Genomic DNA, 24,268 nt, shown 5'->3' with positions numbered 1-24,268 from the left:
CGTAGTATAGATGTACATATTTGTTTCTCTTCTGTGTCACACCTGAGTGTTTGTTTTGTTCACTGCTGCATATCCAACATCTAAAATAATCCCCGGCATAGAGTAGATAGTCAACAACTATTTCTTGAATAGATCCATTAATAAATCCAAATTAATTTAAAAACTTCTGACACATAGATTCTCCTCCTACACAGAAGTCCTCTCTTTTGCTGGGATTCCAGCTTTTTATATAACCTGGATAAACAAGACAGCATATTCTCAAGTTGCTATTTTCCATGCTCTTTTGAATTTGAAATAACTCAGAATGATCTAAAATGTCCTTTAATTAATGGCAAAATACCCTGGCTCCCCCTAAGCAAAAGGATATATCATAAAAAGAAAGACCAAAGCAACAAGATTATAGTGATCCTAAAAATAAGGAATACATCTCTTGTAGACACACATTTTACATTGTCATTGTTATTTTATACTAATGCTATTATGATGCTAATGATATTCAAACTATTTCTTATATAGTAAAATTTTCTTAGAATTTATACTAAACACTAAAAAGACTGTACCATTGGAAAGACCCTTCAATTCTTCTCAGAACTGTATATTCTAACAAAATCTTGTGCATGTCCCTTACAAACTATTAATATTTTACAACCTTTTTTATTCCTGATTATATTAATATGAAAATCCACAATAAAAACTCAAATTAATAGTAAGGAAGGTCTAACTTACCAACCATGCAAGAATATCTAACTTGATTTTGACAACAACAACAAAAAACCTCACTTAACTATCTTAATTAGAGGGAAATTTATTAACAGATCACCTAGTTGTCTCTAAAAAGCCAAGGAGAAAGCAGACTTGGGAGGGACTGGAAAATATACAGCAGGAAAATTTACAGTAAGGTCACTCTTTTGGCATCTCCTTTTTTCTTGTCTCTCTGGGAAGATAGACTTTCTGTACTTCTTTCCATGTATTTAGCCAAACATGACATCACTTTCTTGTTAAGTTCCTAACAGAGAGACTATATCTGGTTTCTAAAGCCATTTTCTTAAACAGAGAGAATCAGATTGGACCAAATTGGATGAGCCATATCTACCATCCTGTCTATCTGTCTAAAATCAGAGAGACAGAGACAGAGAGAGATGGGTCATATAAAATGAATCTGGCCACAACAGTACACCCCTACTAAAGACAGGAGAAGTTTCCAGAAAAAGGTGAGGTGGGCTAGATAGACACTAGAAAAGGGATCTATTGTTTAAAAATCTTAAAATAATCTAATAATCATTCAATGATACTCATATATATTTTATACTGAAGGTTGTTATAAAGAGCAGAAAAATCTTTAAGTCTGGGAGAAACTGCAGGCTTTCCCATTTAATATTATTGTGAAACAAAAGCATGCAATTTTTGTAGACATTTCTCCATTTAAAATTCAAGATAGGTAAGCATAATATCAAATTAAACAAGGTATATTAATAACTCATTATATTTATTATCATCTTTGTCTTCTAAGCATCAAAAATATAGAAAAAATTTCTGGACAATCGAACAGAGAATAGGGCTGAGGTGATCTTCAAATCAAGAGCCTGTGATGTTGAATAGCTGATAATTTGAACAACTATACATGACTTTTCAGTAATGAGAAAGAATAAAAGGAGACTAAATATGAAGATATAATCAAAGAAAGTTTCTAATCTCCTAACCAGGAAAATGAAATCAGCAAAAAACAAAGAAATTCTATATGGACCAACAAACGAAATGTAAGGGAGATATAGTATATTGAGAAATAACTAACCTTTATCCTGAATTCTCTGAAAACTCAACAGATTTCAGATTAAATCCAAAACCCTTTACAAAGTTGGACTTTTCCTCCACGTCATTCACAGCACCGTGATGGTTGGGCATAATAGAATTCAGGAACTTGAACTCGCTGGTCCCTGAACCTTCCCTCAGACAATCCTCATACTGGTAACTCTGGGACAAGGTCCTGGTGCCACTGATGTCCCCTAAGTGGCCCAGAAAGCGGTCCTCAGGCAGCGAGAAGCGACCCCCCGAGGCCTCCCTGTTCTTCCTGCACAGCCGCACCGCCACGAACAGCAGCACCGAGAAGAGGAAGAGCGAGGACACAGAGGCCAAGGCGATGACCAAGTAGACAGTGAGCGAGTCGTCCTGGACCTGGTCCGGGGCCGCTTCCGGGAGCGGCAGGTAGGGCTGGGAGAAGCCATCCACCAGGAGCACTTGTAGCGTGACGGTGGCAGACAGCGGAGGCTCGCCATTGTCCTTCACCAGCACCACCAGCCTGTGCTTGGCCGCGTCGCGCTCGCTCAGCGGCCTGGCGGTGCGCACCTCGCCATTGTGCGCCCACACGCTGAACAGCCCGGGCTCCGTGGCCTTGAGCAGCTGGAACGACAGCCAGGCGTTCTGGCCCGAGTCTCCATCCACCGCCACCACCTTGGTCACCAGGTAGCCGGCCTCTGCCGCCCTGGGCACCAGCTCGGTGCAGGGCCCAGAGCCGTTCTGCAGCGGGTACAGCACGAAGGGCGAGTTGTCGTTGTCGTCCACCACCACCACGCGCACCAGCGCCTCGCTGCTCAGCGCAGGGGAGCCTCGGTCTGTGGCGCCCACGCGGAACTCGAACGCCTGCAGGGCCTCGTAGTCCAGCGACCTGAGGGCGAACAGGTGCCCGTTGTCCGCGTTGATGGAGACCAGGGAGGCGAGGGGCAGATGCGGGTCATCGGGCGGCAGGAGCGAGTAGGTGACCAGGGCGTTGGTGCCTGAGTCTCTGTCTGTGGCGCTGACGCTGCCGATGTGCAGGGCGGGGCTGTTGTTCTCTTGGACCAAAAGGGTGTAGGAGGTTTGGGTGAAGGCAGGGGCGTTGTCATTGACATCGGAGACCAGCACTGTTATGTTTTGCTCAGTTTTCAGGCTGGGTGTCCCCAAGTCTGTGACCGTGATGGTGATGTTATACTCAGCTCTAATCTCTCTGTCCAGCTCTCCCTCTGTTACCAGCCTGTAGAAATTCTCAACAGAAGGTTTCAGCATGAACGGAACATCATCCTGAATTGAGCAAACCATCCTTCCGTTTTCCCCGGAATCTCGATCTTGAATACTGAAAAGAGCTACCGTGATCTCAGAAGAATTTTCGGGGATGTGGTTTAGGACTGAAACCACAGTAAGTTCTGGGACATTATCATTGATATCTAGCACCTGTATTATGACAGTGCATTTTCCAGAAAGACCTATCCCATCAGAGGCTTTAATATCCATCTCATATGACTCAATTTTTTCAAAATCTAATTTTCTAATTATTTTAATTTCTCCCGTTAGTTCATTAAGCGCAAATGTCTTGGCGATCTCTTCATCACTATAAAAAAATGAATAAAATATTTCGCCATTTATTCCCGTGTCTAAATCTGTAGCGGAAACAGTGGCAACAAGGGATTCAAGGGGACTATTTTCCGAGATCTGCACTTGATAGAGTGACTGCGCAAACTCAGGAGCATTGTCATTGATGTCCAAGATATCAATGAGGACCAGGGCGGTCCCAGTTTTGGGAGGAGCTCCGCCATCTACTGCCGTAAGAGTTAACCTGAGCTCAGTCTGCTCCTCTCGGTCCAGGGATTTGTCCAGAACCAGCTCCGGGTATTTTCTGCCCTCACTACCATTGTGGGTGAGAACATGGAAATGGGAGTTGGGGTAGATGGTATAGTTTTGAATGTTATTAACGCCTACATCCAAGTCTTGTGCATTTTTTAGGGGAAACACAGTTCCTGGAGGAGTATTTTCCATAATTTTCAAAATCATTTCTGCTTCTGGGAACACAGGTGAATTGTCATTTATGTCACTGACCAAAAGTTTAAACTTATATACCTCCAAAGGTTCTTCCAGTAACACCTGGAAATACAGCACACAAGGCTCAGCGGGGCCACATAGTTCTTCCCGATCCAGTTTTTCATTTACTTGCAGATCTCCGGTATGAAGGTTCAACTGCAAATGGTTTTCATTATTGTTAAAAATTACCCGAGCCCTCCGCCAGGACAGCTCTCTTACCCCTAGCCCTACGTCCTTTGCTAGATTGGCCACAAAAGAACCGCTCTCTGTTTCTTCTGCTACAGTATAACCTTTCTGCTCCGCCCAAGCCTGAGACAGCATAACAAAAAGAAGCAGAACTTGCCTTGGTCTAGGAAGGCGCTGCTTTTCAGCCTCCATTTCTCCAACACCAAAAGCCATTAAGATCCGGATGCCTGTGCTGGGTCTGTAGACAATCTTTGGAAAGCAGTCCTTGCCTCAACGCAATTTTCAGTTAAGAAAGCCTCTTCTCTTTGGCGGATTTGATTATGGCTGCCAGAATAGTAACCGGAACAGTAGTAACCATCCGCAAGTCTGTTTTTCAGCAGCCTTAGCTTACAGCGCCACCACGCGTTGTACTTAAACCTAGTTTGCTAAATATTCTACAAAACAGGTATTCTTACTTAGATTTATGGAAACAAAACAAAACACAACACCACGGATTACATATCTGGGGAGGTTTATAAATTAAAATGGTAACTTCTATTTTTCTGTGAGATTATGAATGTGGAAATGATGCCAGACACTTTGGGAAATTATGCGAATGCAAATTAAACTGTATTTATTCATTTATTCAACAAATACTGATTTCATGTTATACATCAGAAACTGCACTAAGTGCTGGGAACAAAAATACCTTCTCTGACCTCATGGAACTTACAATATGATGTCTACTATATTGTATGGTAAGTGCTCCAGGAAAATTGAGCCGAAAAAGATATGTAGTTATCAGTCTATTAAAGAAAGAATATAGACCATGAAACTCTTAACTCACTGCTAGCACAGTAGATAAACAGATTCATTCACATATTTCAGGAGTACAAACTTAAGTGATAGACCGGCTACAACTAGTTTATTATGCAAACTCATAAGTTTAAGGGGTTGTGGATAACTTATTTGTAAATCTTATCTAAGAACTTTTCTAAGTTTGTTATATTGATTTGTTACATTATCTAAGACAATTTGTAAAGAGCATCTACATCTATTACTAAAACTAAGATACACACACATAGAAGCTGAGATTTACTGAGATCTTGAAGAGGAAATAGTCAAAGATGAAAGCTGAAGTTAAAGTGAAGAATAAAGTGCAGGTGAAAATAAGTTAGATCCATCTGAAACAGCAGATTAATTTACAACTAGGAAAGATCTCAACTCAGTTTTGGTGAGCAACTCATATAGCTCTTATGGATATCTTGGGATCCTGGTATCCTCGTATGGAACTGAAATTCTCTTACTTTTAAAGAGGAGGAATACATCTTGGAGGAAGAGACCTGGGGTCTTCCCAGCTGCACCAATGTTAGCCAATGTTCTTATAACAATGTTTAAATAATATATGCTATCATATATTCTGGCCTTCTAATTACCTGGCTAACTGGGAAAACAGCTTGGGCCAAGTGTAAGAATTATATTTCATATTGGTTTAATTCTATTAAGGTACCAATTACTCAAATCAACATTCTATTTTTTAATATTTTCCTCCCCACAGTGAAATAAATTTTATTAAATAAACTTTCAATGTATGATAACATGCTTCTCACATTTAAAAATCTAATGAACAATTTTCTTGTAGAAAAGATATTGGTCATGGATCCAAATTCTTTATTGTGGAATTAATTGTCCAAGAAACTGTGCCTTGAATGTCCATGCATTTAAACATATTAATGGGAGAGAAGCTGGTATCTATGTCAGCAAGCTAATGGATCAAAGTTAGTTTTTCATTCTCATCTTTTATCTCTCATATAAATTTTATCCTTTTTAAGATTTAAGTTGCTAGGCTTGGCAGAAACTTAGAATTTTCTCATGAGGCTGTCTAGTAATAGAGTATGTATCAATCAAATAATATTTATTACTGAAACCAAAATCACAAATCAGCCCATATGATCTATAAATTAGGATTATTTATAGAACCAGATGATTTTACATTAAATGATAGATTAATTCTGTTCCCACTGAACTCAGCAAATAATTTTTAAAAGAAAGAATCTGCTAAGGAGGGTACAACAATCCTGAGAAAAGGTACAGACACCCCAAAACATAATAATTTCAGTGTTAACTTTAAAAAAATAGTCCTGGGACACTTAACATAATGGAGAGAAATTCATGTTAACAAGACATTTCACAAAACCCTTTGTAGCATTTGTTGAAAGAACACATAAATTATTTACAAATTTAAATTTTGTTACATAAGCCTCTAATATAGCTTAGGTATCTCTAAGCTTATACGTCTTGTATTTCATTCACTGAGTTAATATTGGAGACATGCAATATAAGACCAGGGTTTGAAGGTATATAGGCTAATTGAGTACTCAAGGTTGCATATATCTTTCCACGCTCTTTTGGTCACAAGAAATTCCCCTTCAAGACAGGTTAAATAAAGAAATTTTACTTCTCAACACATGAACTTTGGGAGGAGGAAAAAAAAAGAAAGTTTACTATTAGGAAACTGTAGTCTTACTGGAGAACCCAAGGGCAATTAGACATTGAACTGGAATCAGGAACTTACAGGTCTAGAACCAAGTAGCTATCTTAGTCTCTACTGTTTTCTAGGCTTCTGCCTCCTCCAGTCTCTATTCCTTCTTATGTTTACTCTTTCCTTCTGGTCCTCCCTCGTTTCTTCTCTATCTAGAATCCATTCACTGCTTCCAGCCTATAGAGATATAAACATGGCTACCTCAGGTCATGCTTATCATTTATTCAAGAGGAAAAAATAGATGAACTACAGTATTTTAATCACAAACTTAGGTGATTGGGGAACATGGCTATTATAGCTTTAATCAGGAGTCTAATGCTGGACCAATAAAAATGGCTAAGAATGGCAAAAAAAAAAAAAAAGTGGAGTAAGTATCCCACTAATGATCAGCTCTCTTGGGTAGTACAAAGAAGTCCTTAGACAAGAAAAGAACATGGTTGGGTGTGTGTGTGTGTGTGTGTGTGTATCTTAAATCCAAAGATAATTTTGAATTTATTTTAATAAAACAATATCTACCAGCAATATGTACAGGTCACAAATATTTATGAAGAAAAATACCTAAGTGCAGAAAAAATTCTCTGCAATATTTGGCAGGAAAGTAGAATGGAAAGATTGATTATGCTTTTTTTAAGGAAAACCTAAATTAGATCAGATTTAAAAACCAACATAACCAGATAACAAGCAACTATGTTTTTATTCATATCATGCATTTTCCTCTATAATAATACTATCAACCATGTAAAAATGTTGGTGAGAGGATCTACAGCCAGAACACTAAGAAAATATGAATGAGCCCAGTGTGCAATTAAATTTGAAGGGAAAACGATGTATAAGCCAATAACATGATTTGATGTTGTATTTTGGAACAAAGACTAAGCAAATCCATGCTCCCTTAATTTTTTCACAATTAATATAAAGAATAGGAGAAAATAGATTCAAATTCTGTTTTTGTTGCGACAGGGTCTCACTCTATTGCCTGGGCTAGAGTGCCGTGGCGTCAGCCTAGCTCACAGCAACCTCAAACTCCTGGGCTCAAGCCATCCTCCTGCCTCAGCCTCCCAAGTAGCTGGGACTACAGGCATGCGCCACCGTATGCGGATAATTCTTTTCTATATATTTTTAGTTGTCCAGCTAATTTCTTTCTATTTTTAGGAGAGACGGGTCTCACTCTTCCTCAGGCTGGTCTCGGAACTCCTGAGCTCAAACAATCCTCCCGCCTCGGCCTCCCAGAGTGCTAGGATTCCAGGCCTGAGCCACTGTGCCCCGCCAGACTTAATTTTTTAAACTTTCTGAAAATTCCCAAGTTAAATGAAGTTACCCAAAATGAAGAACTGTACATGACAATGAATACAATTTCAAAGAAATTTAGACTCATTCTAAAAGTTCTGCATCATAATCAGATCCTTAATTGAACTCAAACGCATTCAGAAAGGTGGGGCTTTCTCCACTTCATTGCCCTGGGGTGGGAGGTTGAGGATAACCGGCTTCAGGAACTTGAACTCGCTGGCCTCTGAGCCTCCAGTCAAACAAACCTCATACTGGTAACTCTGGGACAGGGTCCCTGTGCCACTTATATCAACCAGATGGCCTGGAAAGTGGCCCTCAGGCACCGAGAAGCGATCCCCCAAGGCCACCCTGTCCCTCCTGCACAGCCGCACCGCCACGAACAGCAGCACCGAGAAGAGGAAGAGCGAGGACACAGAGGCCAAGGCGATGACCAAGTAGACGGTGAGCGAGTCGGCCTGGGCCTGGTCCGGGGCCGCTTCCGGGAGCGGCAGGTAGGGCTGGGAGAAGCCATCCACCAGGAGCACGTGCAGCGTGACGGTGGCAGACAGCGGAGGCTCGCCATTGTCCTTCACCAGCACCACCAGCCTGTGCTTGGCCGCGTCGCGCTCGCTCATCGGCCTGGCGGTGCGCACCTCGCCATTGTGCGCCCACACGCCGAACAGCCCGGGCTCCGTGGCCTTGAGCAGCTGGAACGACAGCCAGGCGTTCTGGCCCGAGTCTCCGTCCACCGCCACCACCTTGGTCACCAGGTAGCCGGCCTCTGCCGCCCTGGGCACCAGCTCGGTGCAGGGCGCAGAGCCGTTCTGCAGCGGGTACAGCACGAAGGGCGAGTTGTCGTTGTCGTCCACCACCACCACGCGCACCAGCGCCTCGCTGCTCAGCGCAGGGGAGCCTCGGTCTGTGGCGCCCACGCGGAACTCGAACGCCTGCAGGGCCTCGTAGTCCAGCGACCTGAGGGCGAACAGGTGCCCGTTGTCCGCGTTGATAGAGACCAGGGAGGCGAGGGGCAGGTGTGGGTCCTGGGGCGTCAGGAGCGAGTAGGTGACCTGGGCGTTGGTGCCCGAGTCTCTGTCTGTGGCGCTGACGCTGCCTATGTGCAGGGCGGGGCTGTTGTTTTCGCGGACAAACAGGGAGTAGGAGGTTTGGGTGAACGTGGGTGTGTTATCATTGACATCAGAGACCAGCATTGTTATGTTTAGCTCGGTTTTCAGCCTTGGCGTCCCCAAATCGGTGACAGTGATGGTGATGTTGTATTCCGTTCTCATCTCTCTGTCCAACGGGCGCTCTGTTACCAAGGTGTAGAAATTCTTGAAAGTAGGCTTTAAGAGAAAGGGGAGGTTGTCCTGAATTGAGCAAACCATTCTCCCGTTGTCTCCAGAATCTTGATCTCTTACGCTGAAAACAGCGACCACCACCTCAGGTGAAGAGTTTTCCGGTATGGGGCTGGTGAGAGATGTCATGGCTATTTCTGGTGGGTTGTCATTCACATCTACAACCCGAACTAAAATGGTTGATTTTCCAGAAAGGCTCCCACCGTCAAGGGCCTGAATATTTATGATATAAGATGGAATTATCTCAAAATCTAGAAGTGCTTTTAAATGGACTTCACCAGAAACTGGATGGATTTCAAATGTTTTCCGTACGTCTCTGGAGACGTGGGAAAATGAATAAGATAGTTCTCCATTTATTCCTGCGTCTAGATCTGTAGCGGACACCTTGATGACCAAGGAGTCCACAGGGCTGTTCTCTGGTACCTGAATCTCATAGACCGGCTTCTCGAATTTGGGTGCGTTGTCATTGATATCCAGGACCACAACGCGAATCAGTGTAGTCCCGGACCTGGGCGGAGACCCGCCATCCAAGGCTGTTAGCGTTAAACTAAGCTCAGGCTCCTTTTCTCGATCCAGAGATTGGTCCAGTACCAGCTCTGGGTATTTTCTGCCCTCATCGCTGTCTTGTAATTTAAGGTGGAAATGGGGATTGGGGCTTATTGTATAGTTTTGGACACCATTCTTTCCTACATCCAAGTCCTGAGCACTATCCATTTGGAACGAAGTTCCTGGAGTAGCACCTTCTGAGATTTTTAGAAGTATAAGTTTGTCTAGGAAAGTGGGAGTGTGATCATTTATGTCTTTGACCGAAAGCTCAGCCCGAAAAAATTGCAAAGGATTTTCAAATAACACCTGGAAATGCAATATACATGGATCGGTGAGATCGCAAAGTGCCTCCCGGTCCAGTTGCTCATTTAAGAGCAAGTTGCCGGTCTGCTGATCCAACCGCAAATATGGTTTATAGTCGTCAAAGATAACTCTGGCTCCCCGTGCAGCCAGGTCTTCTATATCCGAACCCATGTCTTTCACCACGTTGGCTATAAAGGTGCCAATCTCTGTTTCCTCTGCCACAGAATATCTCCAAGACTCAGAACACACCAAAGACCCACCCAGGAAAACAAAGAAAAGCAGCACTTGCCTTATCTGCTGAGCTCTTCCCTCTCCCGGCTCCATGACTCCTTAGCCAAATGTCTTTCTGCGGAAACGTTTCCACTCAATCTCTAGCAGCTCTGGGAGTTGCACCTCTCATCTATCAGCTTGGACCTCTGGGAGTCTATAAACTTGTAATCCTGTTGCAAGGGTGTTCTTGGTGCCCTACTTTTCTGTCGAAAGCCTCTTTTCTCCTGCTTTTCCAGCGCTCTCAGTTCCACCGGTGAAAGGAAACCAGAGCATATACTGTTACAAAAATTTTCCCATCTTATCCTGCAGCGCCACCATGCGACTCTGAAGATTTTCAGGATTGAGACAAAATATTAATTTATCTTGTGTGTTTGTTGATAAACGTAAATTGTATTTTCTCCTCCTATGCCTATTTTCTTTTCTGAGTTGCATTTTGAGACAGAATATCAACTTATCTTGTATGTTTGTTGATAAATTTAAATTATATTTCCTCCTCATATATGCCTGTTTTCTTGTTTTAAAATTTATTTCAGCGTAATACAGGGATACAAATGTTTAACTGCATTTGTGTGTGTGTGTAATATGCGATGCTATTACCACCCAGTCATTAACCACAATCTGCTAGAGCCGCAGTGGATATAAAAAGTATGTTTAACATATAGTCTCTGTCTCAGATAAATTGTGAACTCTCTTTGAAGCCAACATATAAACCAACTAAACATAGTTAAGAGTACTCTTGCATGTAAACAATAGATTTCTAGGAAAATTGGAGACGGGAAGAATAGATCTTTATTGTGTTAAGTTGTTCTATCAAGAAAATAGTACCTTTCTCAATTTCTTCAGACATTTAATTATTTTATTTATTGTTTTATTTATATCATTTTTTAAATAAAGGTTTTATGCCTTCTTCTTTAGGCTAATTCCTAGAAACATATTTTCACTACTATTTTAAAATTGCATCTATGATTGGATAATGATAAGAATAAAGATACACTACTCTTATTCCTTTTTCCATTTCACTTTTTTTCTACCTTTTTATTCTATTCTTCTTTCTTTTTGTCTTCAATTTTCACTTGTTCGACCTACCTGTGGCTTTCTTGGATATAGTTTTGTTTCTTATAACTCTGAGGGATAATGAGGGCCCAACCATTCTTTTCAGGGTTTTATTGTTTAAATGTCAATTTAAATGAAGTCTACACAACTAATAAATACCTGTTGCAATACAAAATAAAGCCAGTTAAAATTGCATGAAGCAAAGGGAAAAAAGATTCCTAAGGAAATTGGAATTTGTTGTACCTATTTTGCAATGGCAAGTGAAATTTCATTTTATGAAATCATCTAGTCTATAATGGTATTTAATTTTTATAAGAGCAATTATGAATATATATGTACACTAGCACTATATCCATGCTATATTCTAGTTATCAAAATCTCTATCTATAATCCTCCATTTGACTGTCCACTTATAGATTTGAGATATTATAATTTGTAACATGATGGGGCATCTATAAACCATAAATGCAGACCCATTCCTTCTTTGAAGGCATTTGAGAGAGGGCACAAATTATTAATGATGTTTTATATTTACTCAATGATGAAAAGAGAAGTGAACTTAAATCATTTTCTTTAACAGTTTCAGTCTTCATTTCAATTTTTAAAGTTTTGTCTTGTATTCTTCTGAGGGAAGGTTATTTTACTCGGAATAAGACTCTAAACTATTTTCTGTTTTAGTAATGGACAATACAAAATTTGAACTCATAAGCATGGTGTATTTAAAGAAAACTAAATAGCAACATCAAGGCCCAGAACATTATAAGTTTCCTCCTCTACAACAGCACCATCAACAACAAAAAAATGGTTGGAGGAAAAATTGCTTTAGAAATCAGTAATTTCCAATGTGGTCACTTTAATTTTACCAGAAAGTAAATCCTTGAAAAACAAACAAGTTTCTCCAGTAATGAAAATGGAGGGGTAGCATCTTTTTGACCCTTTATGATGAAAATTTTCAGAGACTATAGTGTGATAAATCCAACATACATTCTACCCATATTCAACAACATTTTTATTTTTAGCTTTTGTCTTAATGGCGTCTAAAAGCAAATTACATAAGCTTTGATATTTGCTCTTAGTACTTTAGTCTGCATATCTAAATAATTGAGAATAATACCTTGCAAAACGATACCATTATAGCAAAATAGCAGTAACTCCATTAATATAACATTTTGACCAAATAAATGAAACAGCGGAAAACACAGATTATATTTCAATATAATTATAGCCGCTAATAAGGATTTTTAAAGCAACTGTGAGGAGAGTATGAGCAATGATCATGCACACAACTACTGTACAACCTAGAGTCTAAAATACATTAGGCAACAAGTACCCCTAGTTTGCCAAGAATAGTAAAAACTTAGAAGTTTAAAATAAATTGTTTTATTGAATGTTGAATTCAAAGCTATTCCGAAAGTTCTCCTTTTCCCCCATATTCCTACCAGTGTCACGGACTTGAAAATTGGGGATAATTGGCTTCAGAAATTTAAACTCATTTGTTCCAGTACCTCCTGTCAGACACACCTCATACTGGTAACTCTGTGACAGGGTCCCCGTGCCGCTGACGTCTACCAAGTGGCCAGGAAAGTGGCCCTCAGGCACCGAGCAGCGACCCCCCAAGGTCGCCCTGTCCCTCCTGCACAGCCGCACCGCCACAAACAGCAGCACCGAGAAGAGGAAGAGCGAGGACACAGAGGCCAAGGCGATGACCAAGTAGACGGTGAGCGAGTCGGCCTGGGCCTGGTCCGGGGCCGCTTCCGGGAGCGGCAGGTAGGGCTGGGAGAAGCCATCCACCAGGAGCACGTGCAGCGTGACGGTGGCAGACAGCGGAGGCTCGCCATTGTCCTTCACCAGCACCACCAGCCTGTGCTTGGCCGCGTCGCGCTCGCTCAGCGGCCTGGCGGTGCGCACCTCGCCATTGTGCGCCCACACGCCGAACAGCCCGGGCTCCGTGGCCTTGAGCAGCTGGAACGACAGCCAGGCGTTCTGGCCCGAGTCTCCGTCCACCGCCACCACCTTGGTCACCAGGTAGCCGGCCTCTGCCGCCCTGGGCACCAGCTCGGTGCAGGGCGCAGAGCCGTTCTGCAGCGGGTACAGCACGAAGGGCGAGTTGTCGTTGTCGTCCACCACCACCACGCGCACCAGCGCCTCGCTGCTCAGCGCAGGGGAGCCTCGGTCTGTGGCGCCCACGCGGAACTCGAACGCCTGCAGGGCCTCGTAGTCCAGCGACCTGAGGGCGAACAGGTGCCCGTTGTCTGTGTTGATGGAGACCAGGGAGGCGAGGGGCAGGTGTGGGTCCTGGGTTGGCAGCAGTGAGTAGGTGACCTGGGCGTTGGTGCCTGAGTCTCTGTCTGTGGCGCTGACGCTGCCGATGTGCAGAGCGGGGCTGTTGTTCTCGCGGACTAAGAGGGTATAGGAGGTTTGGGTGAAGGCAGGGACGTTGTCATTGACGTCGGAGATCAGCACAGTTATGTTGTATTGGGTTTGCAGCCTGGGTGTCCCCAAGTCAGTGACGGTGATGGTGATGTTGTACTCGTCTCTGCTCTCTCTGTCCAGTGCTTTTTCAGAAACTAGAGTGAAAAAGTTCTTGAACGTTGGCTTCAGAAAAAAAGGGAGGTCATCTTGAATAGAGCAAACCATCCTCCCATTGTCCCCAGCATCTTGGTCTCGGACACTGAAAAGAGCCACTAAGGTCTCTGAGGCATTCTCTGGAATCGTCTTTGTAATTGACGACATGGTCACTTCTGGTGGGTTGTCATTTATGTCTATTACTTTAACTAGAAGGGTGCATTTTTCTGAAAGACCTCCACCATCTGTTGCCTGAATATTTATAGTGTAGGACTGTATTACTTCAAAATCTAGGCTTGATCTCAAATTAATTTCCCCAGATATTGTATTGATTTCAAATGTTTTACGAATATCTTCTGATGCATGGAAAAATGTGTAAGATATTTTTCCATAATTTCCTGCATCCAAGTCTTTAGCAGAGATGGTGATAATCCAGGAGCCAAGGGGTGTGTCCTCTAGGACCTGCACCTCATAGAGACTCTGAGGAAACTCAGGGGCATTATCATTGATGTCCAAGACCTCAATGAGAACCAAAGTTGTCCCAGACTTGGGTGGGGATCCACCATCCAGTGCTGTGAGTGTTAATCTGAGTTCAGGTTCCTCTTCATGATCTAATGCTCTGTCTAGGACCAGTTCTGGATATATCTTTCTGTCACCACTGTCTCGAATTTTAATGTAGAAATGAGAATTGGGGCTAATTGTGTAGTTTTGGAGACTGTTGCTTCCAACATCCAAATCTTGAGCACTCTCCATTAAGAATGTGGTTCCAATAGTGGTACTTTCTGATATCTTAATAAGTATTTCCTTGTCCAGGAATGCAGGAGAATGATCATTTATATCTTTGACATGCAGCTCAGCCCGAAAAAATTGTAAAGGGTTTTCCAATACCACCTGAAAATGCAGCACACAGGACTCGGAGGAGCCACACAGCTCTTCTCGGTCCAGTTTTTCATTTAGGAGCAAATCTCCGGTTAGCAAATCTAGGTGCAAATGCTTTTCATTATCATCAGACACTACCCGGGCCCCCCGTGAGGACAGCTCCTCCATCCCCAGCCCCAGGTCCCTTGCCAGATTAGCCACAGAAGAGCCGATTTCTGTTTCCTCTGCCACAGAATAGTGTACTGATTCAGTATGTGCCTCAGACAATCCCAGCAAAACAAAGAAAATCAGGACTTGCCTTTTCCGCAGAGTGAGTACCCCTCTGATCTCCATGGTTCCTTCAGGCAACCTCTTTCGTGAAAAAATTTAAGCTCAGCCTTGTATTTGGAAGCCAAAGCTCTGATTTTTCGACAGGAACCCCCTTGGAGAATAGATAGCCCTCCAGCAGCTCTGTATGTGTAGCTCCTTCAATACCTCTCTTTTCAGTGAGTTAGATCTTCTCTGTTCTGAATAATGGAGCCCACATTGTTAGCCCATGTACTGTTTTCATCTTATCCTGTAGCGCCACCATGCGTCCCTATGAATTTTTAAAAATTAAAACATTTTCCTCTTTGAAGAAGTAATTCATGAATACATCTGGAGTATTCAAAAGCAAACCCCAGACATATATTTTTACTTCTAAATACCTCACTGAGCATCTCTAATAGATAAGATCTTTTAAAACATAACTACAATATAACTGTCACACAAATTTACCAATATTCCTTGATATAATTTATACTTTGTGTTTGATTTTCCCCAATACTCTCCAGAATGTCTTTTACTGTTGATTTGTTTTAATTGGAATCTAGGAAAGGTTCAGGCACTGCATTTAATGATCACTGTTTTGAACAATGGACACAAAAGGAATGTTGGAGCAATTACTTGAAAGAAAATTTGGTTCCAGAAGGACTGTGATGAGCACAGCTGCCCTATCTACCTAATCATTTACATTGGAACTGTAACATGAAAATGACAGACACATTTACAAGCCACTGTGTAGTTGCATCATATTGTTCCCACAGTGTAGTCTTGCTTAATTTATACAGAAATCCTCAATGACCATTACAATAGTAATTTGAGTAGAATGGTTGCGATGAAAATTAGATTGCATTCGATTGAAAAGTGAGAGGGATTAGGAAGCAAAAACGAGGGGATACAACACTTTCAGGAAATTTGTAAAGGAAGAAAAGGCTGGAAAAGGAAGAAATAGATTGATATCGGGAGAAGAATTTTGACTCAGACGGTATTTTTTAAGAGTAGAGAAATTTGAACACATTTAAAATGCCAATGTATGATATTCACTAGAGAGGGAGAAAATTAAGATACAGAAGAAATAATGTTAGGCCCTAGGAGGTAGTTAAAGATGGGATCCAGACAATATATGAAGGGATTGGAGTTAGGTGGTAGGGACCTCAGCAGGAGAAAAGTATAGGTACAGATGCTGTCAATGGTATAGACTAGGGAGCAGAAAATTGAGATAATTTCCAGCTGATGGATTCTACTTTCTTTGTAAGCTATTAGGCAAGTTTATCTGCTAAAAGGGGTTATGTACATGGTAGGGTAAGAGGTTTAAAGTGAGTTTAAAATAGTTGTGGAGAATAGAAGAAAAAGCTGGTTAAGAAAATTATAAAAGGAGTTCTTGGTCTCAGAAGCCCAATGGATATGATAACTTTACAGTGGCAATGGTATTGATAATTTTGTAAGTTTTTTCTTATAGAGTGCAGCAGCCCAGGTATAAGAGCGGAGGAAGTAGAATATATTCAGCTGTAATGGAGTATTATCATGTGTTTTTAGTGAAGGCAAATTGAACAAGGGAATTGAGAATATGGACATGAGAGAATTGTAAGTAGTAAGCAAGGGAATCAGCTGCATAGGAAGGAAATTAAAATAGGAGGGTTTGATAGGTAGCAGCAGAATCATGGAATAGAGGTCCAGATAAGGCCAAAGACAGGATGTAATAGATGTAGCAAGATGAGAAGGTTAAGTATTGTGTTCACAGAGGAAGAGATCTGAAATTATTATATCATAGAACAGTTTCTGGGTGGTGAAAAAATTCAACATGTAGTCAGGGCATTAAGATAGTTCTTTGCATAAACAAAAGAGACCTGTTGCTCATATATCTGGAAAAACTTGAAGCCACAAGTACTTGGTCCTTGTCTCCATTGTTGCACCTGTTAGATTTTCTACCTGAGATCTTTGAACTATGTCTTCCCCCTCTACCATTAGAAATGAGAGAAGACCACAGGCAGGATGCTAGAACCACTCCCACCCTTATTTTTAACAGCTTTACCGAGTTATCACTTACATAGCAAAAAGTTCACCCATTTAAAGTGTTGCTATGGTCCCTCAAAATTTATATGTTGAAACCCAATCCCCAATATGATAGTACTGAGGTAGAGCCTGTATGAGGTGATTAGATCATGAGGGTGGAGTCTTCATGAATGGGATTAGTGCCTTTGTAAAAGAGGCCCAAGAGAGATCATTGGCCCCTTCCACTGTGTCAGGACACAGCTAGAAGGCACCATCTGTGCAGACGCAGGCCCTCACCAGACATGGCTACAATATTTACAGAATTGTGGAACTATCACCATATTCTAATTTTAGAACACTTTCATCACCCCAAAAAGAAAACTTGTACCTAGTAGCAGTCACTGTCCATCAGCCACTATTCCTTTAGTCCTAGACAACCAGTAGTCTGCTTTCTGTTTCTATTGACTTACCTATTCAGAACATTTCATATAAGTGGGATCATACAGTGTGTATTCTTTTGTGACTGGCTTCTTTCACTTAGCATAGTATTTTTGAGGTTCATCCATGTTGTAGCATGTGCCAGCGGTATTTCAATCCATTTTATTGCTGAGTAATCACAATTCCATTATATGGCAATATCACATTTTGTTTATTCATTCATCAGTTGATGGACACTAGGGTTGTCTCCACTTTTGGTTATTATTGATAATGTTACTATGAACATTCATGTATAAGTTTTTGTAAACATATTTTTTATTTCTTTTAATAGGTACATAGTGAAATTGCTGGTCATCTGGTAAGTATATGTTTAACATTTTGATGAACTGCCAAATTGCTTTCAAAGAGGCTGTGTCATTTTATAGTCCCACAAGCAATACATGATGGCTCCAAGTTCCACACATCCTTGCCAACACTTGCTATTGTCTTATCTATCTTTTTGATTATAGTCATTCTAATGTGTGTGAAATGGCCATCTTTACTTGTCACATTCAGCATTTGATGCATCTTGTCTGGTGTACTAAGAAGCTATAACACTTCATATTTCTTTAAGCCAGAAGTTCTCCAGTTTTCTCCCACTAAGTGCAGTAAAGACAGAAAGTAATCTTAATAGTTGGCTTTAATAACATCTTGTGAGTTTCATTCTCTGTGTAAAGAAGCTTTCATTTAGGGAGAAAAGAACTTGCTCCTAGTTCCGTTTTCAATAATAGAAAATTAGAATTCGATTAGCTTGCATGCAACACAGTTGACTTCTGTTCTCTCCATTTATCTTGAATGAAAAGAATGATTACTTCGTTCATACAGTTCAGCAGAACTGGTAGTCAAATCTTAGCTTTCAAGAAGTGTAAATACTAGGTTATTTTATATGTACTAGAAAAATAGATTGTACTTCTTGGCATTATTAACTGACTAATACCCAGTCTCTCTACAATGTTAATAAAAAGATTTAAAACATCTTCAAGAAGCAATTGAGTCTAGTTTATGCCACTAGAAGCATTCATTTTACTCATCCCCACCAATTTCTTCTTTCCCATGCCTGCTCTTTCTCAAACACACATACACATTTCCTTTTCCTCTATACTTTTACTAATTTTATTCATCTACATTTTTCTTCCAAAACATATGGACTTTAGATTTTTTGATAAAATTCATGGAAAATCTCCTCTCTCAACTATGAAGGCTCTTTCTTCTATAGTGTAGTCAGATCCTTAAAAGTAAGAGTGGTTAGTTGGAGCCTGTGCAACATGAGACAAAGCTGTCCCTCCTACAGTGGTCTGAAAACATTTTTTTAAAAAATTAGAACTCTAAAGGATTATCTTTATATACTCTCAATGTTCAACATTTATTATATATCAAAAAAGTGGTTTTCAAACTTTGGGTTACTACCCATTAGTGTATCATGAAATCAAGTTCATGAATCATGACCACATTTGAAAATTATTAATAAGTAGAATGAAATAATATAGGCAATTTCAGATTGCATCACAAAAAGGCTAAGCAGTGTTCACAAAAAATTCTTTCTTTTATGTTTATGTGTTGCAAAATATGTAAAACATAATGTTACTATTGGTTGTAGTATATTACAAAAGCTTGAAAAAGAGTTTTCAAAGTATATACATTAAATTCTGGTATAACAGGTAAAAATTTGTACATAGCACACAAGTCCACTTTATGCTATACGAATTATTATTCAGGTGCCTGTATTCAACCACATTGCATTATAGCTTTGCAACACTAATGAAACATGGAAAATTACAGCTTCATATTCCAAGATTCCGTGAGTAGCCATCATATTAATGTGGCTTCACAATCACTCTCCAGGATGAATGAGAAAAGAATACTAAGAAACTTGCCCTCTAGCTCTTTCTAATCAAGTGATTACACTTGTCTTTGTATCATAGGATATGATTTTCTAGTTTATATTAAAAACTAATAAACATATTCAAAAGTTAACATAAAAATTCACTGTGTTTAAAGAAAGAGAAATGACATTTCTGAATAGCAATCATTTAAAACCAACTGCAAAAAAAAAAAAAAAAAGAGAGAGAGAGAGAGAATCAAATGCTGGATAACGGGAATTGTTTCTGATTTGGTATGTTTTATTTTACCATAGGCATAATTGTGGGTAAAATTTACATGAAGGTAGGAACAGGGAAAAATGCGATTAGGTATTGTTCTTAAGAAACAAATTAATTACAAATTAAGACCATCTAGGTTAAAGAATAAATTACCATCTTGTGAGAACCAGAAATAAAGGTAAATAAGCATTCACTAAAAAGTAAAGCAGGAAAGAATATGAGAAAATATGAAAGTAAATCACTACAATTTTAAATACACACAAATTGGAAATAAACATTGGTTTGGAAGTGCCACAAAATTATATACATACGTAATATAAAAGTCAGTTACGGTCACTGAATATTGAACTCAAAGCTACTGGGAAAGGTAGGATTTTCCTCTGTTTCTTTCCCAGGGCACTGGGGAGGGAGTTTGGGGATAATTGGTTTCAGAAACTTGAACTCATTTGTCCTGGAGCCCCCAGTCAGACATATCTCATACTGGTAGCTCTGGGACAGGGTCCCTGTGCCGCTGACATCCACGAGATGACCAGGAAAGTGGCCCGAGCAGCGACCCCCCGAGGCCGCCCTGTTCCTCCTGCACAGCCGCACCACCACGAACAGCAGCACCGAGAAGAGGAAGAGCGAGGACACAGAGGCCAAGGCGATGACCAAGTAGACGGTGAGCGAGTCGGCCTGGGCCTGGTCCGGGGCCGCTTCCGGGAGCGGCAGGTAGGGCTGGGAGAAGCCATCCACCAGGAGCACGTGCAGCGTGACGGTGGCAGACAGCGGAGGCTCGCCATTGTCCTTCACCAGCACCACCAGCCTGTGCTTGGCCGCGTCGCGCTCGCTCAGCGGCCTGGCGGTGCGCACCTCGCCATTGTGCGCCCACACGCCGAACAGCCCGGGCTCCGTGGCCTTGAGCAGCTGGAACGACAGCCAGGCGTTCTGGCCCGAGTCTCCGTCCACCGCCACCACCTTGGTCACCAGGTAGCCGGCCTCTGCCGCCCTGGGCACCAGCTCGGTGCAGGGCGCAGAGCCGTTCTGCAGCGGGTACAGCACGAAGGGCGAGTTGTCGTTGTCGTCCACCACCACCACGCGCACCAGCGCCTCGCTGCTCAGCGCAGGGGAGCCTCGGTCTGTGGCGCCCACGCGGAACTCGAACGCCTGCAGGGCCTCGTAGTCCAGCGACCTGAGGGCGAACAGGTGCCCGTTGTCCGCGTTGATGGAGACCAGGGAGGCGAGGGGCAGGTGTGGGTCCTGGGGCGGCAGCAGTGAGTAGGTGACCTGGGCGTTGGTGCCTGAGTCTCTGTCTGTGGCGCTGACGCTGCCTATGTGCAGGGCGGGGCTGTTGTTCTCTTGGACCAAAAGGGTGTAGGAGGTTTGGGTGAAGGCAGGGGCGTTGTCATTGACGTCTGCTACTAGCACAGTTATGCTGTGCTCTGTTTTCAGCCTAGGTGTCCCCAAGTCAGTGACGGTGATGGTGAGGTTGTACTCAGCTCGGCTTTCTCTGTCTAGTGGGCTCTCCGTTTCCAACGTGTAGTAATTCTCTACTGAAGATTTTAGCAGGAATGGGAGGTCTTCCGGGATAAAACAAACCATCCTTCCATTTTCCCCAGAGTCTTTGTCTCGGATACTAAAAACCATAACCACAGTTTCAGGCCAATTTTCTGGGATTGGACTGGTAATTGATGACACGGCTATTTCAGGAGCATTGTCATTCACATCCATCACCTGAATTCTGACTGTTGATTTTCCAAAAAGTCCTCCCCCATCCGTGGCTTGAATGATTACTGAGTATGAATCAATTGCTTCAAAATCCAAGGATGCTTTTAAACTAACTTCTCCTGAGTTTTGATTAATTTCAAATGTCTTGCGAATATCTTCTGAGGCATGAGAAAAGGTATATGATATTTCCCCGTTTATTCCGGAGTCTAAATCCCAAGCTGAGACGGTGACAACTAGTGAGCCAAGGACACTGTTTTCTGGAATATTCACCTCATAAAATGTCTGCTCAAACTCGGGGGTGTTGTCATTAGTGTCCACGACCACCACCCGAACCAAGGCAGTCCCAGACCTGGGAGGGGACCCACCGTCCACGGCAGTGAGGATGAAACTGAGCTCGGGCTGCTCTTCATAATCCAGAGCCTTGTCCAGAACTAACTCTGGGTATTTCCTATTGTCTGGATTGACTCTCATTTTAATGTGGAAATGAGAATTGGGGCTTATTGTATAGCTTTTTACAGCATTGACTCCTACATCTAAATCCTTTGCACTTTCTAGCAAGAAGACAGTACCAGCAGGACTATTCTCTGGGATTTCTAAGAGCATTTCTTTTTCCAAGAATTCAGGAGAGTGGTCATTTATATCACTGACCTCAAGTTCAATCTGTAAAAACTGCATGGGATTTTTCATTAGCACCTGGAAATACAGCACACAAGGCTCGGCGGAGCCGCAGAGCTCCTCCCTGTCTAGCATTTCGCTTAACAGCAAATCCCCGGTGTTCGTGTCCAGCTGCAAACACTGTTTGTTATCATTAGAGACCACCCGAGCTCCCCGCGCAGACAGCTCACCCACCTCCAGTCCCAGGTCCTTTGCCAAATTGCCTACAAAGCTTCCGCTGTGCATTTCCTCAGCCACCAAAAAGCGCCCAGGCTCGGAGCCCACCTGAGACATTGCCGGCAAAACAAAGAGAAGCAGGACTTGCCTTACCCACAGAGTGCCTGTCCCTCCGTTCTCCATAGCTCCTTCCCCGAATGCTTCTTGCAGAATCACTTCAGCTCCACTTCCCAGTTCTGGGAAATGTGCCTCTCTGATCTGTCCACCAGATCAGAAAGCAGGTAAGTCTAAGGATTTTAACCGTGTTGAATGGCTACTAGGTTATCCCTTGAAGGCGTGTTCTTTCTGTCTTCCCAATTCTCTGTGCGCAGTGGGTAACAGGGTCCGCAACATCATCTAGTGTCAGTTTTTTCGAGATATTATCCTGCAGCGCCACCATGCGTCTCCACAGATTTTCACAGTTTGATGAAAGCTACCTACATTTCATTGACATAAATGTTCCCCAGAAGCAAATACTGTATTTAAGTAATGCATTGTGTTTAAGTAATTACAGATATAGCCTATATTCCATAACAATTGTTTTATATTTTTTATAGTTTGTGATGATGTTGGTATTTGTTTTAAAGCATTTATTCAGTATCTTTCCCCACTCTCCACACAAACAAATGTACTTGGTTGTGGTGAATAGACATACCAGATGTGATTCCTGGTCTCCAGGAGTTTGTAAACTTTCTGAGAAAATTGTTAACCTGAAACCAGGAGGGTATAACTGATTGTTAAGCTGAATAAAGTTCTGTCACTACTTGGCCTTCCTTAGGTGGTAAAAGAAAGGGAAAACGTACATGTGTCATTTCAGGAGTTATGAAAGTGGATTAACTGAGATGAGACATTTAGATAGTTGCTACAGCACCAGAAGGCATTTTTTAATGACAATGATTTCCTTAATAGCAATGAATTGTGAAGTGATAGAAAATGAAGGAAGATATTGTGTGGAACACATTATGTAAGTCTGTAATTTAGTTCCAGTTTTTCATAATTTACAGAAAATTTCCTAAGTACACAAGCATGAACATGTTAGTTTCAGTTAAAGCAGACTCTTACTCCTAAAGCTGGCTTCCCCCAGGTTCCCAGGATTCATTCCAGCAACAACTATGGCAATCTGCTTTCTCTTTCAGCCCAGGAAGCAAAAGTGAGAGAAATTCTCTCCCCAAATGTAGGACAAAACTTAATTTTCACTCTGATTAGACCAACTAAGAACATGTGCCTGCCACCAAAGCAATCATTGTTTCAAGATGTGTAGAATTATAGGTAGAGATTTTAGTCCCAGAATCTAAAGACCTATCTTTGGCCCTTACTTTTGTTAATCCTGCCTCAGACCACCTTTTAAGCTTGGAGTGGTTTCAGTCCTAGCTGAAGTGCATTGTTGCTGCATAATGAGGGAAATTGTTTGGAATAAATGCTAGGATCTCATCAACAACGTCCACTATAGAAGATCTTAAAGTACACTAAGAATGGGTGGAGGAGGGATCTAAAAGTTTGCATTTTTAAAATATTAAGTTCTAATATCATTCTTAGAAAATGTAAGCTAGATACATGGTTGAAAAATTGGTACAGAAAGGTAGAAATTGAAAATTAGTTGGATTGACTACATACAGTTATCCTCCCTCCTTTTAAAGTACCCACTAAAATGACAGAGAAGTAATAAAAATGATATGAACTAACAAAGACTAAGAATGCACAAGTGAACACATATTTTTTGATGACAGGAAGCAGATGGAAGAGCAATTGACTTAGTTCCAAGGAATGTCTAAAATTCCTGCATTGAAGACACTCACAAGAAACTAGTGGGTTTTGTCCACAGAATCTCATTTAGGTAAAAGATTTGGAGGAGCCATGTGTGAAATAAGACTAAAGTCAGTTAAGGACTGAAAAAAAGTTATTAGCTGGAAGCATGTATATGGGAGAGTTGAATTCTCTGCTCCTTTCACCACCCTACATAGACAGAAAAGTAACTCAGGGCCAGAGAATGAAAAGTTTATTCTCTGGAGAAATTAAATGGGACTTTCTCTACTCTTGGAGACCCAGGCAGAGTT

At 41.7% G+C, this 24,268-nt stretch overlaps 4 protein-coding genes across 4 annotated transcripts; all 4 read right to left on the bottom strand.

The window, feature by feature from the left end:
• Positions 1-1,497: 1,497 nt before the first annotated feature.
• Positions 1,498-4,327, bottom strand: LOC123637887 (protocadherin beta-15-like). Its single transcript, XM_045551028.1, has one exon. It carries the CDS (start codon positions 4,225-4,227, stop codon positions 1,795-1,797), a length of 2,433 nt encoding a protein of 810 aa, XP_045406984.1. The 5' UTR covers positions 4,228-4,327; the 3' UTR covers positions 1,498-1,794.
• Positions 4,328-7,774: 3,447 nt separating this feature from the next.
• On the bottom strand, positions 7,775-10,541 carry LOC123637891 (protocadherin beta-18-like). Its single transcript, XM_045551031.1, is given in 2 exon segments — positions 7,775-7,983; positions 7,986-10,541. Coding segments are annotated over 2 exon segments (2,385 nt in total). The 5' UTR covers positions 10,327-10,541; the 3' UTR covers positions 7,775-7,939.
• A 2,144-nt stretch (positions 10,542-12,685) lies between these two features.
• LOC123637889 (protocadherin beta-14) lies at positions 12,686-15,671 on the bottom strand. Its single transcript, XM_045551029.1, has one exon. The coding sequence runs from the start codon at positions 15,100-15,102 to the stop codon at positions 12,706-12,708; it is 2,397 nt and encodes a 798-aa protein (XP_045406985.1). The 5' UTR covers positions 15,103-15,671; the 3' UTR covers positions 12,686-12,705.
• A 3,967-nt stretch (positions 15,672-19,638) lies between these two features.
• On the bottom strand, positions 19,639-22,695 carry LOC123637890 (protocadherin beta-12). Its single transcript, XM_045551030.1, has one exon. It carries the CDS (start codon positions 22,356-22,358, stop codon positions 19,971-19,973), a length of 2,388 nt encoding a protein of 795 aa, XP_045406986.1. The 5' UTR covers positions 22,359-22,695; the 3' UTR covers positions 19,639-19,970.
• Positions 22,696-24,268: the final 1,573 nt, after the last annotated feature.

Source organism: Lemur catta, chromosome 5 (genome assembly GCF_020740605.2).
Source record: "Lemur catta isolate mLemCat1 chromosome 5, mLemCat1.pri, whole genome shotgun sequence".
Classification (NCBI taxonomy): domain Eukaryota; kingdom Metazoa; phylum Chordata; class Mammalia; order Primates; family Lemuridae; genus Lemur; species Lemur catta.
The sequence above is the reverse complement of the archived record's forward strand: the minus strand, read 5'-3'. Positions and strand labels throughout refer to the sequence as shown.

Bases quoted from the DNA above. Each gene is read 5' to 3' on its own strand.
- LOC123637887 (XM_045551028.1), bottom strand. From the start codon at position 4,227: ATGGCTTTTGGTGTTGGAGAAATGGAGGCTGAAAAGCAGCGCCTTCCT.
- LOC123637889 (XM_045551029.1), bottom strand. From the start codon at position 15,102: ATGGAGATCAGAGGGGTACTCACTCTGCGGAAAAGGCAAGTCCTGATT.
- LOC123637890 (XM_045551030.1), bottom strand. From the start codon at position 22,358: ATGGAGAACGGAGGGACAGGCACTCTGTGGGTAAGGCAAGTCCTGCTT.